This window comes from Brugia malayi (genome assembly GCF_000002995.4).
Source record: "Brugia malayi strain FR3 genome assembly, contig: Bm_v4_ChrX_scaffold_001, whole genome shotgun sequence".
In the NCBI taxonomy this organism is placed as follows: Eukaryota; Metazoa; Nematoda; class Chromadorea; order Rhabditida; family Onchocercidae; genus Brugia; species Brugia malayi.
In genome coordinates this window covers 23237060-23252060 of record NW_025062479.1, presented here as the reverse complement: position 1 = coordinate 23252060, position 15001 = coordinate 23237060, and the positions used below count along the sequence as shown (strand labels likewise).

Below are 15001 nucleotides of genomic sequence, written 5' to 3'. Positions count from 1 at the left end.
TTGTAATTGATTAATTTATTTAAAATTGTTTTAGTTTGAAATATGTTTACAATGCATAAATGAAATTTTCATTTTTAAATGTTTGAAATAAAAATGTAATTAATCAGTTTCTTTTTTCAAATGAATTAAATGCAAAATAGCCCAAATAATGAAATATTATTTTTTTTTTTTTTTTTTTTTTTTTGGCTTTTTGCTTTTTTCTTATATTAAAATGCATTAATTTCGAATAAAATCATTTTCGATTTATGCATTATTTTTCCTTTTCTTACCAAATATTTTTTTTTTTTTTTAATAAAATTAAGGAAAATCTTTTTGTTTAATTATTTTGTTTACAATGAACAGAATAAAAAAAATTCAATTTTTTTTTTCTCATTTTTTAGATTGACTTTTTCTTTTTAGGGGTGAAAGAGAAATAAAAAGTAAAAAAAATGGAAGATAAAAAATTAAAGTATGAATAGCCTTTCTCTTTTTTCTTCCTCTCTCTCTCTCTTTTCAATTTTGAATTTTGGCAGTTTTTTAAAAAAAAAAATTTTTTTTTTATAAATCTTTTTTAAACATAGTTAAATTGGAATGCTTTTTCATCTTCTTTAGTGTAACAGAACTGTATGAAAGTAGAAGGAATAAAGGAATGAATGAATGAATGAGCGAAATGAATGAATGAATGAGAGAGGAATTGACAGGAAAAAAGAGGAGGAAGAGAGGTGTTAATATTAAAAAAGTTGTGATATGTCAAAAACAGTGTGAAATTTTGAGTACTTTTATAATTACATCCAATCGTCGCCTTTCTCTCTCTCCCTCTCTCTCCCTCTCTCTCTCTCTCTCTCTCTCTCTCTTTTCGGTATGCATTTTAATCATTGCTGAATGAGTACTTTTGGGCTTTTAATGCTTTTACAAATTCATATAGACTGGGCCTTAATTTAAGTCCTTGTCCTTAAGCTACTTACTATTTACGTGACAACAAGCAATATGCTTAATTGATGCTAAATTATTGTTTGCTTAGTTTAGAAGATTTTTCATTTTCGTACAGTTTTGCATTAAATCTTTTTTTTTTTTTTTTTTTTTTTTTTTACATATGCATATTTTATTTATTCAAAATTGAATATTATTCTCTTTTCGAGAGAGAGAGAGAGGGAGAGGGAGAGAGGGAGAGAGAATGAAAAAAAAGCAAAAGAAATGATTATTTTAATTTAAAAAGATAAAAAAATGCAAAAAAGAAAATGATTACTGTTATTTTTTATTTAATTCAATTTAATTTTTATTCAAAAATAATAATTCAGTTATTTTTTATTAGTTATATTATTAATTTTTAAATTTTCAATAAACAAAACGAAAAAGTTTTGATCTGTTATTGTTTAATTTAATTTGATTTAATTCAATTTAATTTTTACTCAAAAAATAATAATAATTCAGTTGTTTATATTATTTAGTTATGTTTAATTATATGGCATTAATTTTTAAATTTTCAATAAACAAAACGAAAAAGTTTTGATCTGTTATTGTTTAATTTAATTTAATTCAATTTAATTTTTATTCAAATAATAATAGTAATTCAGTTATTTATATTATTTTATTTGGTATTAATTTTTATTCAAAAAATTTTTAATAAATGAATTGAAAATGCATTAATTTAACATGTTAAATCAAATAAAGGAAATTTTATTTCATTTTTTTTTCTCATTAAATGAACGAAAATATATATATCTTTTCCTATATTCAAAGCTTTACGACAAATAAAGTTTTATTTTTTTAATTTAATTTTTTTTTGCTCATCAAAGAAATGAAAATTGATATTTATTGTTTACTTTTCTTAGAATTAAAGATGAATTTCATTTTTAGAAGAATAAAGCTATTTCAATGTTACTTTTAAGCTTTTTTTTTTTCAACTGATTATGCTTAAAATTTATCTTAGTCCATCTAAAATTTCTAATAATCAATCTATCTTAGTTATTTTTAGAAAAATGAAAAGAGTAGTTTTTTTTTTTTTTTTTCATCTAAATTTTTGATAAATTAGTATAAAATAACCATCGGAGTTTTATTTCAACTGCAAAGATACTATATTTGTAAGTTTTAAATTTGAAAATACTTATAAAATTAATAACTTCATACTTTATTGAATAGAATGAAATAAGTAATACCTATTTTCAATGTATTAGCAATGATCACCTGAAGGTATTTAAATTTTAGTTTAATTTATTTCAAATATTTAAATTTGTTGATTGATTGATTAGAAAAAGTATTTTAAGTGGCAAAAAGGAATCTTAAAAGATAGTACAATAAGAAAATTTCTAAAAAATTTTACCAAATCATTTAGTATGCATAAAGTTTGACCTTTTTGACATTTATTTAACCTTTTTGAACTTATACTTCCATAATTTGACCCTTTTAAGGTCAAATTTAATCTTTTTAAAAATGTGCAACCACAATGCTACCATTCAGTCTGATCTTTTTTAAAGATTGTTGTTGGATTAGTAATACTTGCAATTTGTTTTGCTTTATGATTATTTTTTTAGACATACTGAGTATTCATCTCTTTATTACAGATAATAATAATAATAATAGTAATAATAATAATAATAATAATAATAATAATAATAAACATTAATAATGCAATAAATAGATATTATAATAATAACAACACAATTATTACTATTATTAATATTTTTACTAATATTATTATCATCATTATTACCACTATTTTTATTATTATTATAAATACTATTATTATTATTATCAACAATGCTATTATTATTATTATTATTGATTTTCTATTTTGCTTGCTTTTCCCTAAATAAAATTTAACCTTTGGACTTCAACATTTTTATTTATTATTTTTACGCATTTTTTTTTTCTTTTGTTTATTTTAAAAATTTTTTTATTACTAATATATTTATGTATCTTTCAAAAATAAATTTTGCTTATATATATATGTGTTTCTTCTTCTCCAAAAATATCTTTGAAAAAAAAATAAAATTAAGAAACAATGTATTACAAATAACTTTAAACTTTTTTCAAGCTTATCAATCAAAGAATAAAACAACTTTAAACTCATTAATTATTATTCCAACAAGAGATTATTTAGTTCAAATGTAACTCATTTTGCTAAATGCTCAATCATTTTTATTTTAACAAGTAAGAAATCAAATTAATTTTTAAAAAACATTTAATTTTCTTTAAAAAAACCATTAGTTATCAAATCAATAATTTCATATTTTGTTTCTTAAAAAATTTAACTATTTAATTATATTTAAATTTATTTTTATTTAATTATTATTAAAAAAAAAAAAAATTTATTTTTACTTTTTACTTATTGGCATGTAAGAAATTTTCAAGCCATAATGGTGGAATTTAAGGGAAAAAAAAAATTGTATTCAATCATAATTTGTCCTAAAAATAATTATAAGACGAGTTTTCCCCTTCTTTTTTTTTTTTTTTTCATTTTTTAAAATGGTGAGAAATAGATTTGAATAAATTCGCTTTTTTTTTTTTTAATCATTCTATACAAAAAGATTTAAAAAAAAAATGATTGCTCAATTTGAAAAATTTTTTTGCAATATTTTTTGATTGTACCTAATGATTATCATTATTGGAAAAAAAAAAAAAAAAAAGAAAGAAAAGAAAAGAAAAGCATATATTTAATATTTTTAGGAAATTATATGCTTAAAATTTTGTCATTGCAAAGTGCTAAAAGATTTTTTGTTGAATTGTAAAAAAATAAAATTTTTTTTTTTATCATTATATAACATTTGTTTAAGTTTAAAAATAAATACTAATTTAGAAATTAACATAATTTTTTTTTTAAATTTTTATATCTCTTTTATTAATTTAATTTCAGACTGACAATTCGTTTATTTTTTATCATTGTGTAACACTAATTTAAGTTTGAAAATAAATACTAATTTAGAAATTAGCAAAATCTTTTTTTAAATTTTCACATCACTTTTATTAATTTAATTTCGAACTGACAATTCGTTTTTGTTTTTGTTTTTCCCCGATTCAAAGCTCTTACAATCATAAAATAGACACTTTTTGAAATTTAAAGTTAAAATGAAAAAATTGAAGTAGAAGAAAAAAAGAGAAGCAAAAAAAGAATTTACTTTGTATTTAGTTTAGTATTGATTTTAACAAATCATTAATTTGTCCTCAACAAATCAATTTAAGTACTTTGTGCCAGGTGTGAAAAAATCAACTTTCAGTTCAAAGAAAAAAAAAGAAAAAGAAATTTTGATAAAACACGGAACTAACTTCAAGCAACTATTCAACTTTTTCATATTTAAACTATAAATCAAATAAACCTGAAATATCCTAAAATTATAATATATTTATATATTAAAATGATCACAACTGTGTATAATAAATTAAACATTTAAGTAAATTTTTGAAAAATTTTAAAATTTTTATTTTTTTTTAACTTTTATTGATAAAATTTTCTTATCTTTATTTTTGATTTATCATTTAGAAAAATTAACTTTTATTTTTTATTTTTTTTTGTCATAAAAAATTTAATGTTTGCATTTAAAAAAAAAAAAAATGTATTTCATGAAGTTGAAAGCAATACTATGAACGAACTACTTTGTGCTTAATGTTAGTTTTTAAATTTTTAAAAAGATTACAACATATCGAACTAATTAGAAGAGGAAAAAAGAGACACAGAGAGAGGGAGGGAGAGAGAGGGAGAGAGAGAGAGAGGGAGAGAGAGAAGAAGCTAAGATGATGATGATGGGATGATCTGATGAGGTTCGTCACCTGTTCCCATTATTACCTCTCAATTTCACAGCCCTGCAAAATCGTTTCACAATTTCAAAAATGACTGATGGAGAAGGGGGGGGGAGGGGGGGAAGAAAAAAAAATATATATGAAAGTTATCATTTGTGAATTCATATTTGTTTACATAATATTTGTATTTCATTGCCAACTCAATAATATTTGTTATTTTAGTTTGAAAATAATATCAGTATAGTTGTTTTTTTTTTCTCTCTCTCTCTCTCTCTTTCTCTCTTTTATCTTTCTAAATTATAATTTTTGATGTAAAAATTAATTGTCATTAATTAAATATAATATGAATTGTTGTCAGTTCAAGATTGATTAGTTAAATGAGGATAAATGAAAGGAAAACATATGTTAAATATTTCATTTTAAATTAAAATCTTTGATGCATCAAATTTTTCCAATATTAAATTTATGAAATTTAAAACAATCATTTAGTAAATAATACATTTGTTTTGTGATATTTTTTCTTTTTTTAATAATTAATATATGCTAAATATTAAATTTGCTAATATTTGTTGAAAAAATTTTTATAATCAAATATTAACTAATAATTTGACTCTTTGTAATTTTTTTTTTGCAAGTAATTGAAAAAAGTAATAATAATAATAAATAATTCATTGTAATTAAAATAATAATAAATCATTGTCGTTAATTGAGGTATTTTCATCAAATTACTAAATGGAAAAATATGCTAATTAGTTTAATTAGTTTTCGAAAGGATTTTTTATCACTGTTATCAGTGCTTTATCAGTGTACAGTGTTAATCTTCTGATAACTCCCATTATTTTCTACTTTTTTTTCTTTTTTTTTTAAATTGATCAATTCAAAAATTTGAAATCAGAGTTGTTTACACATATTATTAGATAAATAATTATATATTAATTAATCAGTTCTTCAATAATCACTGCTCAAATTGTAATTTTACTAGTTATTTTATCATTTATATCATAATTATCACAAAAAAATATGCAATAACATCCAAGTGCATCAATGCTTTTTTAATTATTTAAATAATATTCAATCAAATTTTTTAAATAAATTTTAATAATGAGTAAATGATAAAACAAAATTTGCTTTTTTTTCTTTTTTACACATAATTTTTGGCACAAAAAAGTTGCAAAATGATTTTATAATTTCTTAAATAAATTTTAACAAAATGAAATTAAAAAAAAAAGAAGAGACAGTCTGTTAAATAAATAACAATAATAAAAATAGCAAACAGAATGTAACATTTCTGTTCCTTTTTTTTTTTTTTTTTTTTGAGTTAACATTTCTACCTGAAATGTTTGTTTAAGTAGCAAATTAAATGCAAGTATGAACGGTAATAGAGAAAAAAGGAAACACTGAAAGAAATAAGCAAACAGAAACCAGTTTTCCGGATTTCTTTTGTAACAACAAAAATGTTTCTATTTGAAATGACACTTAGTGCATTTCACATTTGCAATTCTTTTCACATTTTTTAAATTTTTATGTGATACGCAAACAAATTACAGTATCCGCTACCGTATGCTACAGTATCCGTCATAATATAATTTTCATATATTTAAGTAATATTTCATATTGGTTATTAAGGATAATTTTTATCAAGTTATTCGTTAAATATATAATATGGAAATTATTTCAGGCTATCAAATTATCACTGATAAATTTGATTAGTTAATTTTAACTCCTTCATTTTGAAATAAAATGAACATTTTAATAATGATTGTGTGATATTGAATGATGAATATTGCCTTGTATTTTTTGACGCTCATTACTTTGTTTCTTAAGGTAAAATTTTTTTCAAATTTTTTTTTAATTATAAATAATCAATCATTTTTAACATTATAATCACTTCACCTAGAAAAAAAATAAGAATTCATTAAAGTATTATAAGATTAAACTTTAAAAAAAAAGAAATGATATAAATATTTTTTTTTAAAGATTCAAAAATTAATTTAGTGATTAAATTTAAATATGAAAATTTGTTTAAAAAGTCAATAACGATCATTTTTTTCTTAAAGATTATTAAATTATTAATTAATTTAAAAAAAGAAATGCATTACAGCCAGTTGTGAATCAACGTGTAACATTACATGATGGATCACCTTTATTTGGTCGTGAAAGGTTTGCTGAAAATGGTAAATTAGTTACGGAATTTCTTGGTGTACCATTTGCAGAACCACCGGTTGGACAATTAAGGTTCCGAAAACCAAAACCAAAGCAACCATGGCGAACACCACTTAATGCTACAAAAATGCCAAATGCATGTATGCAGGTATCTCTTTCTTTTTTTTAAATGATAGAAGCAATTTAATGTTAAATTTAATTGATCTGATTGATTCAAATTGTTTATAGTTTAAAGTAATTATTTATATTTTAAAGTAATTGATTCAAATTATTTATATTTTAAAGTAATTGATTCAGATTATTTATATTTTAAAGTAATTGAATCAAATTATTTATATTTTGAAGTAATTATTTATATTTTAAAGTAATTGATTCAAATTATTTATATTTTAAAGTAATTGATTTAGATCATTTATAATTTAAATTAATTGATTCAAATTATTTATATTTCAAAGCTAAGAATTTAATTTCGAATTAATTCCATTTATTGCCAATTTCTTACCTGTAATCAAATAATGAATAGGTAAGCCATAGTATAACAATGATAAATTTTTTTAAAAAATAAAGAATGTTCTAGGATGATTTAGGATATATTTATTCTACGATCTAGGGTTTTATTAATTACTAATATATTTCACATTAAGGTGCTATCATTATAATAATAAGGAATTAATTAGTATGTAAAATTAATTGATCGTATTTTGTAAAGTATTACTATTATTTCTAATAAAAGTAAATAATTTGAAAGTAATTTAATGAAAGTAATGAAAAAAAAAATGTTACTATTATTTCTAATTAAAGTAAAAATTTAATATTAAATTGTAAAATTAATCAGTTAAAATTTTAGAGTATGGATACATATTTTGGTGATTTCCAAGGAGCTACCATGTGGAATAGTAATGTACCTGTATCAGAAGATTGTCTCTACCTCAATTTAGTTGTACCAGGACAAATTAATCGAAATGCTCGTTTACCGGTTATGGTTTGGATTTATGGTGGTGGCTTTTGGTCCGGTTGCATATCATTGGATGTTTATGATCCTAAAATTATTACTAGGCTAGTTTTTTTTTTTTTTTTGTTTTCTTTTTTAGAAAAAAAAATTGATCATAAAATAAATACATTATCATATCATTTATCTTATATCACAATTTTTCATTCATTCTGTTAATTGTTTAAATAATTTTCAATTTTATTATTTATATTGGAAAATTTATAAATTTTATAAAATTATTCATTTTTAAACAGTAAAAAATATTTAAATATATTACATGTCACTTTGTTAAATTCATATGAATTTCAATTTCACAAAAAAAAAAAAAGAAGGAAGGAATAATAGTTATAAAATATATATTGAAAGAAATAATAATGTTTATTTAATTTAAAAATTATATTTAAATAAATTAATTTTTGTTTTTTTTTTTTTTTTTTAGCGAAGAGAATGTGATATTTGTGGCAATGAATTATCGTGTCAGTGTATTTGGCTTTTTATATATGGGTCGAGAAGAAGCACCTGGTAATATGGGCCTATGGGATCAGCTTCTTGCATTGAAATGGGTTTGATTTTATTACTTAATTTATTACTTAATTACTTGAATTAAAATGTATAAGTTTTTTCAAAAGGAAAAAAAAATTCTTTTTTTTCTTAAAATGATATCAATTATAAGGCAAATTATTAGTTGATAAATGTTAAAACAATTATTTGTTGATAAATGATATCAGCTGTTAACCTATAGCTAGTGATATTAATTAATTAAAATAAATGATAGAATAAGATTTAGACTGATAATTCTTGATTACTTAGATTAAAATGTACGAGTATGTTTAACAAATGTTTCTTATTTAAAAAAAAAAAAAAAAGTTCCTTTTTTTTAAAGCTTGTAAATAATATCAATTATTTTAGTGATATCAGCTACTAGGCAAACTATTAGTTGATAAATGATATCAAATGTTAAGCAATAGCTAGTGATATTAATTAATTAAAATGATTGATAGAATAAGATTTAGACTAATATTTTTCCATTAAATTGATTAAATTCATTTTAGATAAAAACTATGTCTCACAATATATCATTCAGATATTAATATCATTAATATATAATAAACAAACTTATGTTTCACTTTTTATTAATTACTTTTACAAAAAATGTAATATTTGTATTTTTTTTTTTTTTTTGTTGCGTGCAGCTAATAAATTTTAGGTTGATAAATTTGATAAATTTTAAGCTAAAAATTGATAAATTTTAAATTTTGCATAAAATTAAAATTAATTAAATTTTTAGGTTCGAAAAAATATTGATTTATTCGGTGGTGATCCTAATCAAGTAACATTATTTGGTGAAAGTGCTGGTGCAGCAGCAGTTTCAATGCATTTATTAAGTCCAAAAAGTTCACCATATTTTCAACGCGCAATTGTTCAAAGCGGAAGTGTCACAGCTCCATGGGCAACCGAATCTAAGTAAATTGATTTAATTCATTTAATTTTACTTTTTAAAAAATTTTTATTCCAATCATTTAACAATATGTGATAAATTAATAATTGTGAATGCGAAATTATTGCTTAATAATTATTTTTTAGTTAATTCAAATTTGAATCGAATCTTTTAGAGATGTAGCAATTGCACGATCGATTGTTTTATATGATGATATAGGTTGTGGAAATATGTCAAAAAATCGTGAAAGCTGGGATCTTGAAAAGGTTATATAGTTTTAGCAAGGAAATAAAATTAGAAAATTTTTCACAAATTCAAACATTTTCAAAAAAAATTAGAAAATTGTTTTTCTCAAAAAAAAAAATGATTAAAAAGATTCATATTTCTATTATTTTATTTTAAAATTATTTAAATGTTTTATTTCTTTCTTTTTCTCATTTAATTAATTTAGATGTTAAAATCCTATTATTTTATTTTAAAATCATTTAAATATTTTATTTCTTTTTTTTTCTCATTTAATTAATTTAGGCGTTAAAATTTTATTATTATATTTTCAAATTATTTAAATATTTTATTTCCTTTTTTTTTCTCATTTAATTAATTTAGATGTTAAAATTTTTATTATTTATTTTCAAATTATTTAAATATTTTATTTCTTTTTTTTCTCATTTAATTAATTTAGGTGTTAAAATTTATTATTTTATTTTAAATTTTTATTTTTTTTTTCTTATTTAATTAATTTAGATGTTAAATCTATTATTTTATTTTAAATCATTTAAATGTTTTATTTCTTTCTTTTTCTCATTTAATTAATTTAGATGTTAAAATCCTATTATTTTATTTTAAAATCATTTAAATGTTTTATTTCTTTCTTTTTCTCATTTAATTAATTTAGATGTTAAAATCCTATTATTTTATTTTAAAATCATTTAAATATTTTATTTCTTTTTTTTCTCATTTAATTAATTTAGGTGTTAAAATTTTATTATTATATTTTCAAATTATTTAAATATTTTATTTCCTTTTTTTTTCTCATTTAATTAATTTAGGTGTTAAAATGTTTACTGGATGCATCAGCAGAAGCAATCCGTGATTCAGAATGGGCACCAGTAATGGAATTTGCTGATTTTCCTTGGGTTCCGGTAATTGATGGTGATTTCCTGGTTGAATTACCAGCAACATCACTTAAACGAGGCAATTTCAAAGTTTCTGAATTGCTTATTGGCTCAAATTTAGAAGAAGCAATTTATTTTATTGTTTATCAGTTGGCTGTAAGTTTCAATAAAATCTTCATATTTTGTTAAAATTCATCCAAAAAAAAAAAAAGAAAAACTATAGCTTATCGTGCTAAAATTAATTAATAATATTAGTTCAAGATTATAGCTAATAAAAAGTTATCAAAATTATCATTATCAATATCATTGAAATATATTTATATCGCTTAAGATATTTTTTCAAGATATTTTTCTGATTAAACAAAAAAAAAAATCAAGAAAAAAGCAACATTATAATTGTCAAATAATTATTTAGTTCATTCAAATTCAATTTATGATTAAATAATTTTGAAACGATAATTTCATTTCAAATAATTTATTATAATTGCTGCTACCTTGGTGCAGTTCAATTTTTATTTTTTATTTTTTTTTTTTTTTTATCAGATCTGATCAGATAATTTTGAAAAGATAATTTCAGTTGGCTGTAAGTTTCAATAAACCTTCATAATTTGTTAAAATTCATCCAAAAAAAAAAAAATTTTCAAATAATTTATCATAATTGCTACTACCTTGGTGTAATTCAATCTTTTTTTTTATCATTTTTATCAGATATTTTGCAGGATATTTTTCCACCAGGTGATTTCTTCATAAAAAATGATTTTGTGACAAGTCGTGAAGAATGGTTACACAGTATTTCAAATTTACTACCACGACAAATGCTTCAATCTCCATTAGCATTAGCATCAATTATTCATGAATATGAGCCAGCTGATTTACCAATTAAACCATCCGATTGGCTTAATTCATTGGACAAAATGCTTGGTGATTTACAATTTACATGTAATAGCAATGAAATTGCATTAGCAAATAGCATGCATGGAGGTAAAATATTCTTTCAGTTTTTTTTTTAATTATTATCAAAAATTATCATTAAAATAAAATAGTTGAATAATTAATTATAATTTATAATTACAATTTGATTCGTTTCTCTCAGGTGACACTTACTTATTACTGCTTTACGGTTTCTTTTCTCTTAGGTGATACTTACTTATTACTGCTTTACGGTTTCTTTTCTCTTAGGTGATACTTACTTATTACTGCTTTACGGTTTCTTTTCTCTTAGGTGATACTTACTTATTACTGCTTTACGGTTTCTTTTCTCTTAGGTGATACTTACTTATTACTGCTTTACGGTTTTCTTTTCTCTTAGGTGATACTTACTTATTACTGCTTTACGGTTTCTTTTCTCTTAGGTGATACTTACTTATTACTGCTTTACGGTTTCTTTTCTCTTAGGTGATACTTACTTATTACTGCTTTACGTTTTTTTTTTTTTTTTTTTTTTTTTTTTTTTTTTTTTTTTTTTTTTTTTTTTTTTTTTTTTTTTTTTTTTTTTTTTTTTTTTTTTTTTTTTGCTTTTTTCTTTTCTCTTAGGTGATACTTACTTATTACTGCTTTACGGTTTCTTTTCTCTTAGGTGATACTTACTTATTACTGCTTTACAGTTTCTTTTCTCTCAGGTGACACTTACTTATTACTGCTTTACTGTTTCTTTTCTCTCAGGTGATACTTACTATTATTACTTTACACATCGTTCAACTCAACAAGCATGGCCTCAATGGATGGGTGTTGTGCATGGTTATGAGATAAATTTTGTATTTGGTGAACCATTGAATACGGAAAAATTTTCGTATACTAAAGAAGAACAAGAATTAAGTATGAGATTCATGCGATACTGGGCTAATTTTGCCCGTACCGGGTACAACACTTTTTTTTTTCAATTTATCATTAATATCTTTAATGAAGTTAGAAAAGTAACAAAATTATAAAAAAATGATAAACTCATCAAGAAAAAAAAAAAATGCAATTTTTTTGTAAAGTTAAAGTCATTTTTTTCTTTTGTTAAAATTAATATTAAGTTAAACAAAATTATTTGTTAGAAGAAATTTTTTTTTAAAAAAAAAAAGTGGTAGTTTAGAAAAATAAAATTTGACAAAAATTTGTTAAATTAATACTAAAAGTTGGTATACATATAATTTTTTTTTTCTTTTTTGAGATAAAAGAATTTAAAATCACTCTTTCTTTTTTTTTTTCCCCCTCCCTATCTATGAATGCTATTTGAATCAATCCAGAAATCCGAATAAAAATCCGGATGGAACGTATACACCGGATGTATGGCCACAATATACACAAGCAACAATGGAATATATGAATTTAACAGTGGAATCAGATTATTATGCTGGAGCATCACGTATTGGTACTGGACCAAGAAGGAAACAATGTTCATTCTGGAAGAAAATTTTACCAAATTTAATGGCTGCCGTAGGTTAAACTTTTAAAACCTTTTTTTTTTTTTTTTTTCTCTATAGAGTTTAAAAAAAAAATTTTTTTAAATTTATTTTTGATAGTATTTGAAGTAACTTTTTATTTGCTAACTATTAGAAATATTAAATTTTTCAGTTATTTCAAGTAATCTTTGCACAAAATTTGTTAAATAAATTGTAATCAATTATGATTTATTTTATTGTCTAATTTTTCATTTTTTTTTTTCTTTTTATAGCCGATACAGGTGATCAAGTTATGCGATGGAAACAGGAAATGAATCGTTGGGAGAATGAATACATTGTTGATTGGCAACTTCACTTCGAACAGTACAAAAAATATCAGACATATCGATATGCTGATTCGGAAAATGGTCAATGCTAACAGAAAACCGATTATGCTAAAATTGATTATTTCCAAAAATCCGGTCATTTTTTCAACTTGTTTTTTCATTCAAGATGATGCTATGATATGAAAGGAAGATATTAATAGATGAAATAGGAATATTAAATTTTTTTTTTAATTATGAAAAATAATTTCTAACAAATTGAAGTTTTTTTATTTGAAAATTAGCAATTAATGAAAAATTTTCTTCCTTTTATATTTCATTAATTTTATTGCTATTACATTCCATTATAAGCACATCTGCCCATTTTATCTCTTGTCATTTGTACTTATACATATTTAATAATTTATCTTAATCTTCTAAACATTTCAATGTTTAGTTCGAAATTTTTTCGTTGATGAAAGCTAACAAAATTAATTCTGAATTTAATTAACAACTCTAAAAAAGCAATTTGAAAATTGATCACAAGCAATAAGAACAAGAATTTTATTGCACATTTTAATGCGAAGAATTAATTGTGTTTGTTTTATATTTTTTTTTAAATTTGAAGAGGAAATGGAAAAATTTTAAGCAGGGATTTTTTTTTTTTTCTTAAGAAGAATTTGAATTCTCCAAAAATAATAATTATGCATTAGGAAAAATGATTTTTAAAGTATTGGGTTGATTAAATCTTTTTTTTAAAAATGTCTAAAATAGGAAGAAAAAAAATTTCTTCACATAAATGTTACTTCTTTTTTTCTATTAAATTAATTTATTTCTTCAAATTTAATTACAAATAATTGTAGGGAAAAATAGGTGAAAGTTCACTCTTCAATACCACAAACATATTCAATAGATCTTTTAATAATTTTAATCACTACTCGTAATTGTCGTTTACAATGTTCATTTATGTTTTTTTTTTTCTTTTTTTTTTGTCGTCAACATTTTTTTTTTTGCTTTTTTTGAACTAATTGATAATTTTTTCCTGAATAGAAAGAATGATAAATTACATTTGTTAAATAATTAGATCAATAATGAAACAGACATTAGCTAACAGTAAAACCGATTTATACAAAATCGGTTATTTGTACTTATATAAAATGAATTACACTTCAGGAAAAAAAAAGATGTCAAAGTAATTGATCATCATACTGTAGCTATGACGATACGGTAGTTCAAACACAATTCCAAAGTAATTGCTGGTCATACTGTAGTTATGACGATACGGTAGTGTACAGTATACCAACAAATTTTTGTTGGCTATTTCTTCTAAACTTTTCTCAGGCAATTGCTGAGAAAACTTCCCTAGTATTTAGTTTTTTTTTTTTTTTTCTCCTTTTTTGTGATTATTTCATTTTCTTTAAGTTTTTTATTTTTGTTTTTTTCTTTTATTTGATTGTTTAGTGATGAATTTTAAAGTAATTAAATATGCTTTATGAGCAGCTATCATAATGAATAAAGCAGAATTTGTTAGAATTGTAAAATTGCATTGCTAATTTAAAATTAAGTGATTTGGTTGGCAAATTGTAATTAAATTTAAATCAGAAATTAACAGTAGTAATTGGGTAACTGTACTGTCATATAATAGCTGAATTGTAATATCATGTTATAAAAACATAATAAATGGCTTTATAATATCTAAACTATGATTTAACTTTGCACATTCTTATATTTATTATGATCACTTTAGAGTGCAAAAGTTGCAATTTGCAAATTAGCGCTTTCTATTCTGACTACTGTTTTTCATTCTATTAATTCTATCATTTCATTTTTTTTTTTTTTTTTTAAACAAATTACTTTCAAACTTTTACAGTATTATTCATTAGTAAATTCGA

At 21.5% G+C, this 15001-nt stretch overlaps 1 protein-coding gene across 2 annotated transcripts; it reads left to right on the top strand.

The window, feature by feature from the left end:
- Positions 1-6489: 6489 nt before the first annotated feature.
- Positions 6490-13225, top strand: Bma-ace-1 (Uncharacterized protein; the record flags this gene model as incomplete). Of its 2 annotated transcripts, none has more annotated exons than XM_043075869.1 (11): positions 6490-6537; positions 6815-7024; positions 7724-7932; positions 8307-8430; positions 9156-9331; positions 9481-9571; positions 10355-10576; positions 11140-11401; positions 12083-12278; positions 12652-12845; positions 13080-13225. In XM_043075869.1, 11 exons carry the CDS (start codon positions 6490-6492, stop codon positions 13223-13225), a joined length of 1878 nt encoding a protein of 625 aa, XP_042931803.1. The 2 variants fall into 2 exon arrangements, with proteins under 2 accessions (XP_042931803.1, XP_042931804.1); XM_043075870.1 differs by having other exon boundaries at positions 12652-12841; positions 13080-13121.
- Positions 13226-15001: the final 1776 nt, after the last annotated feature.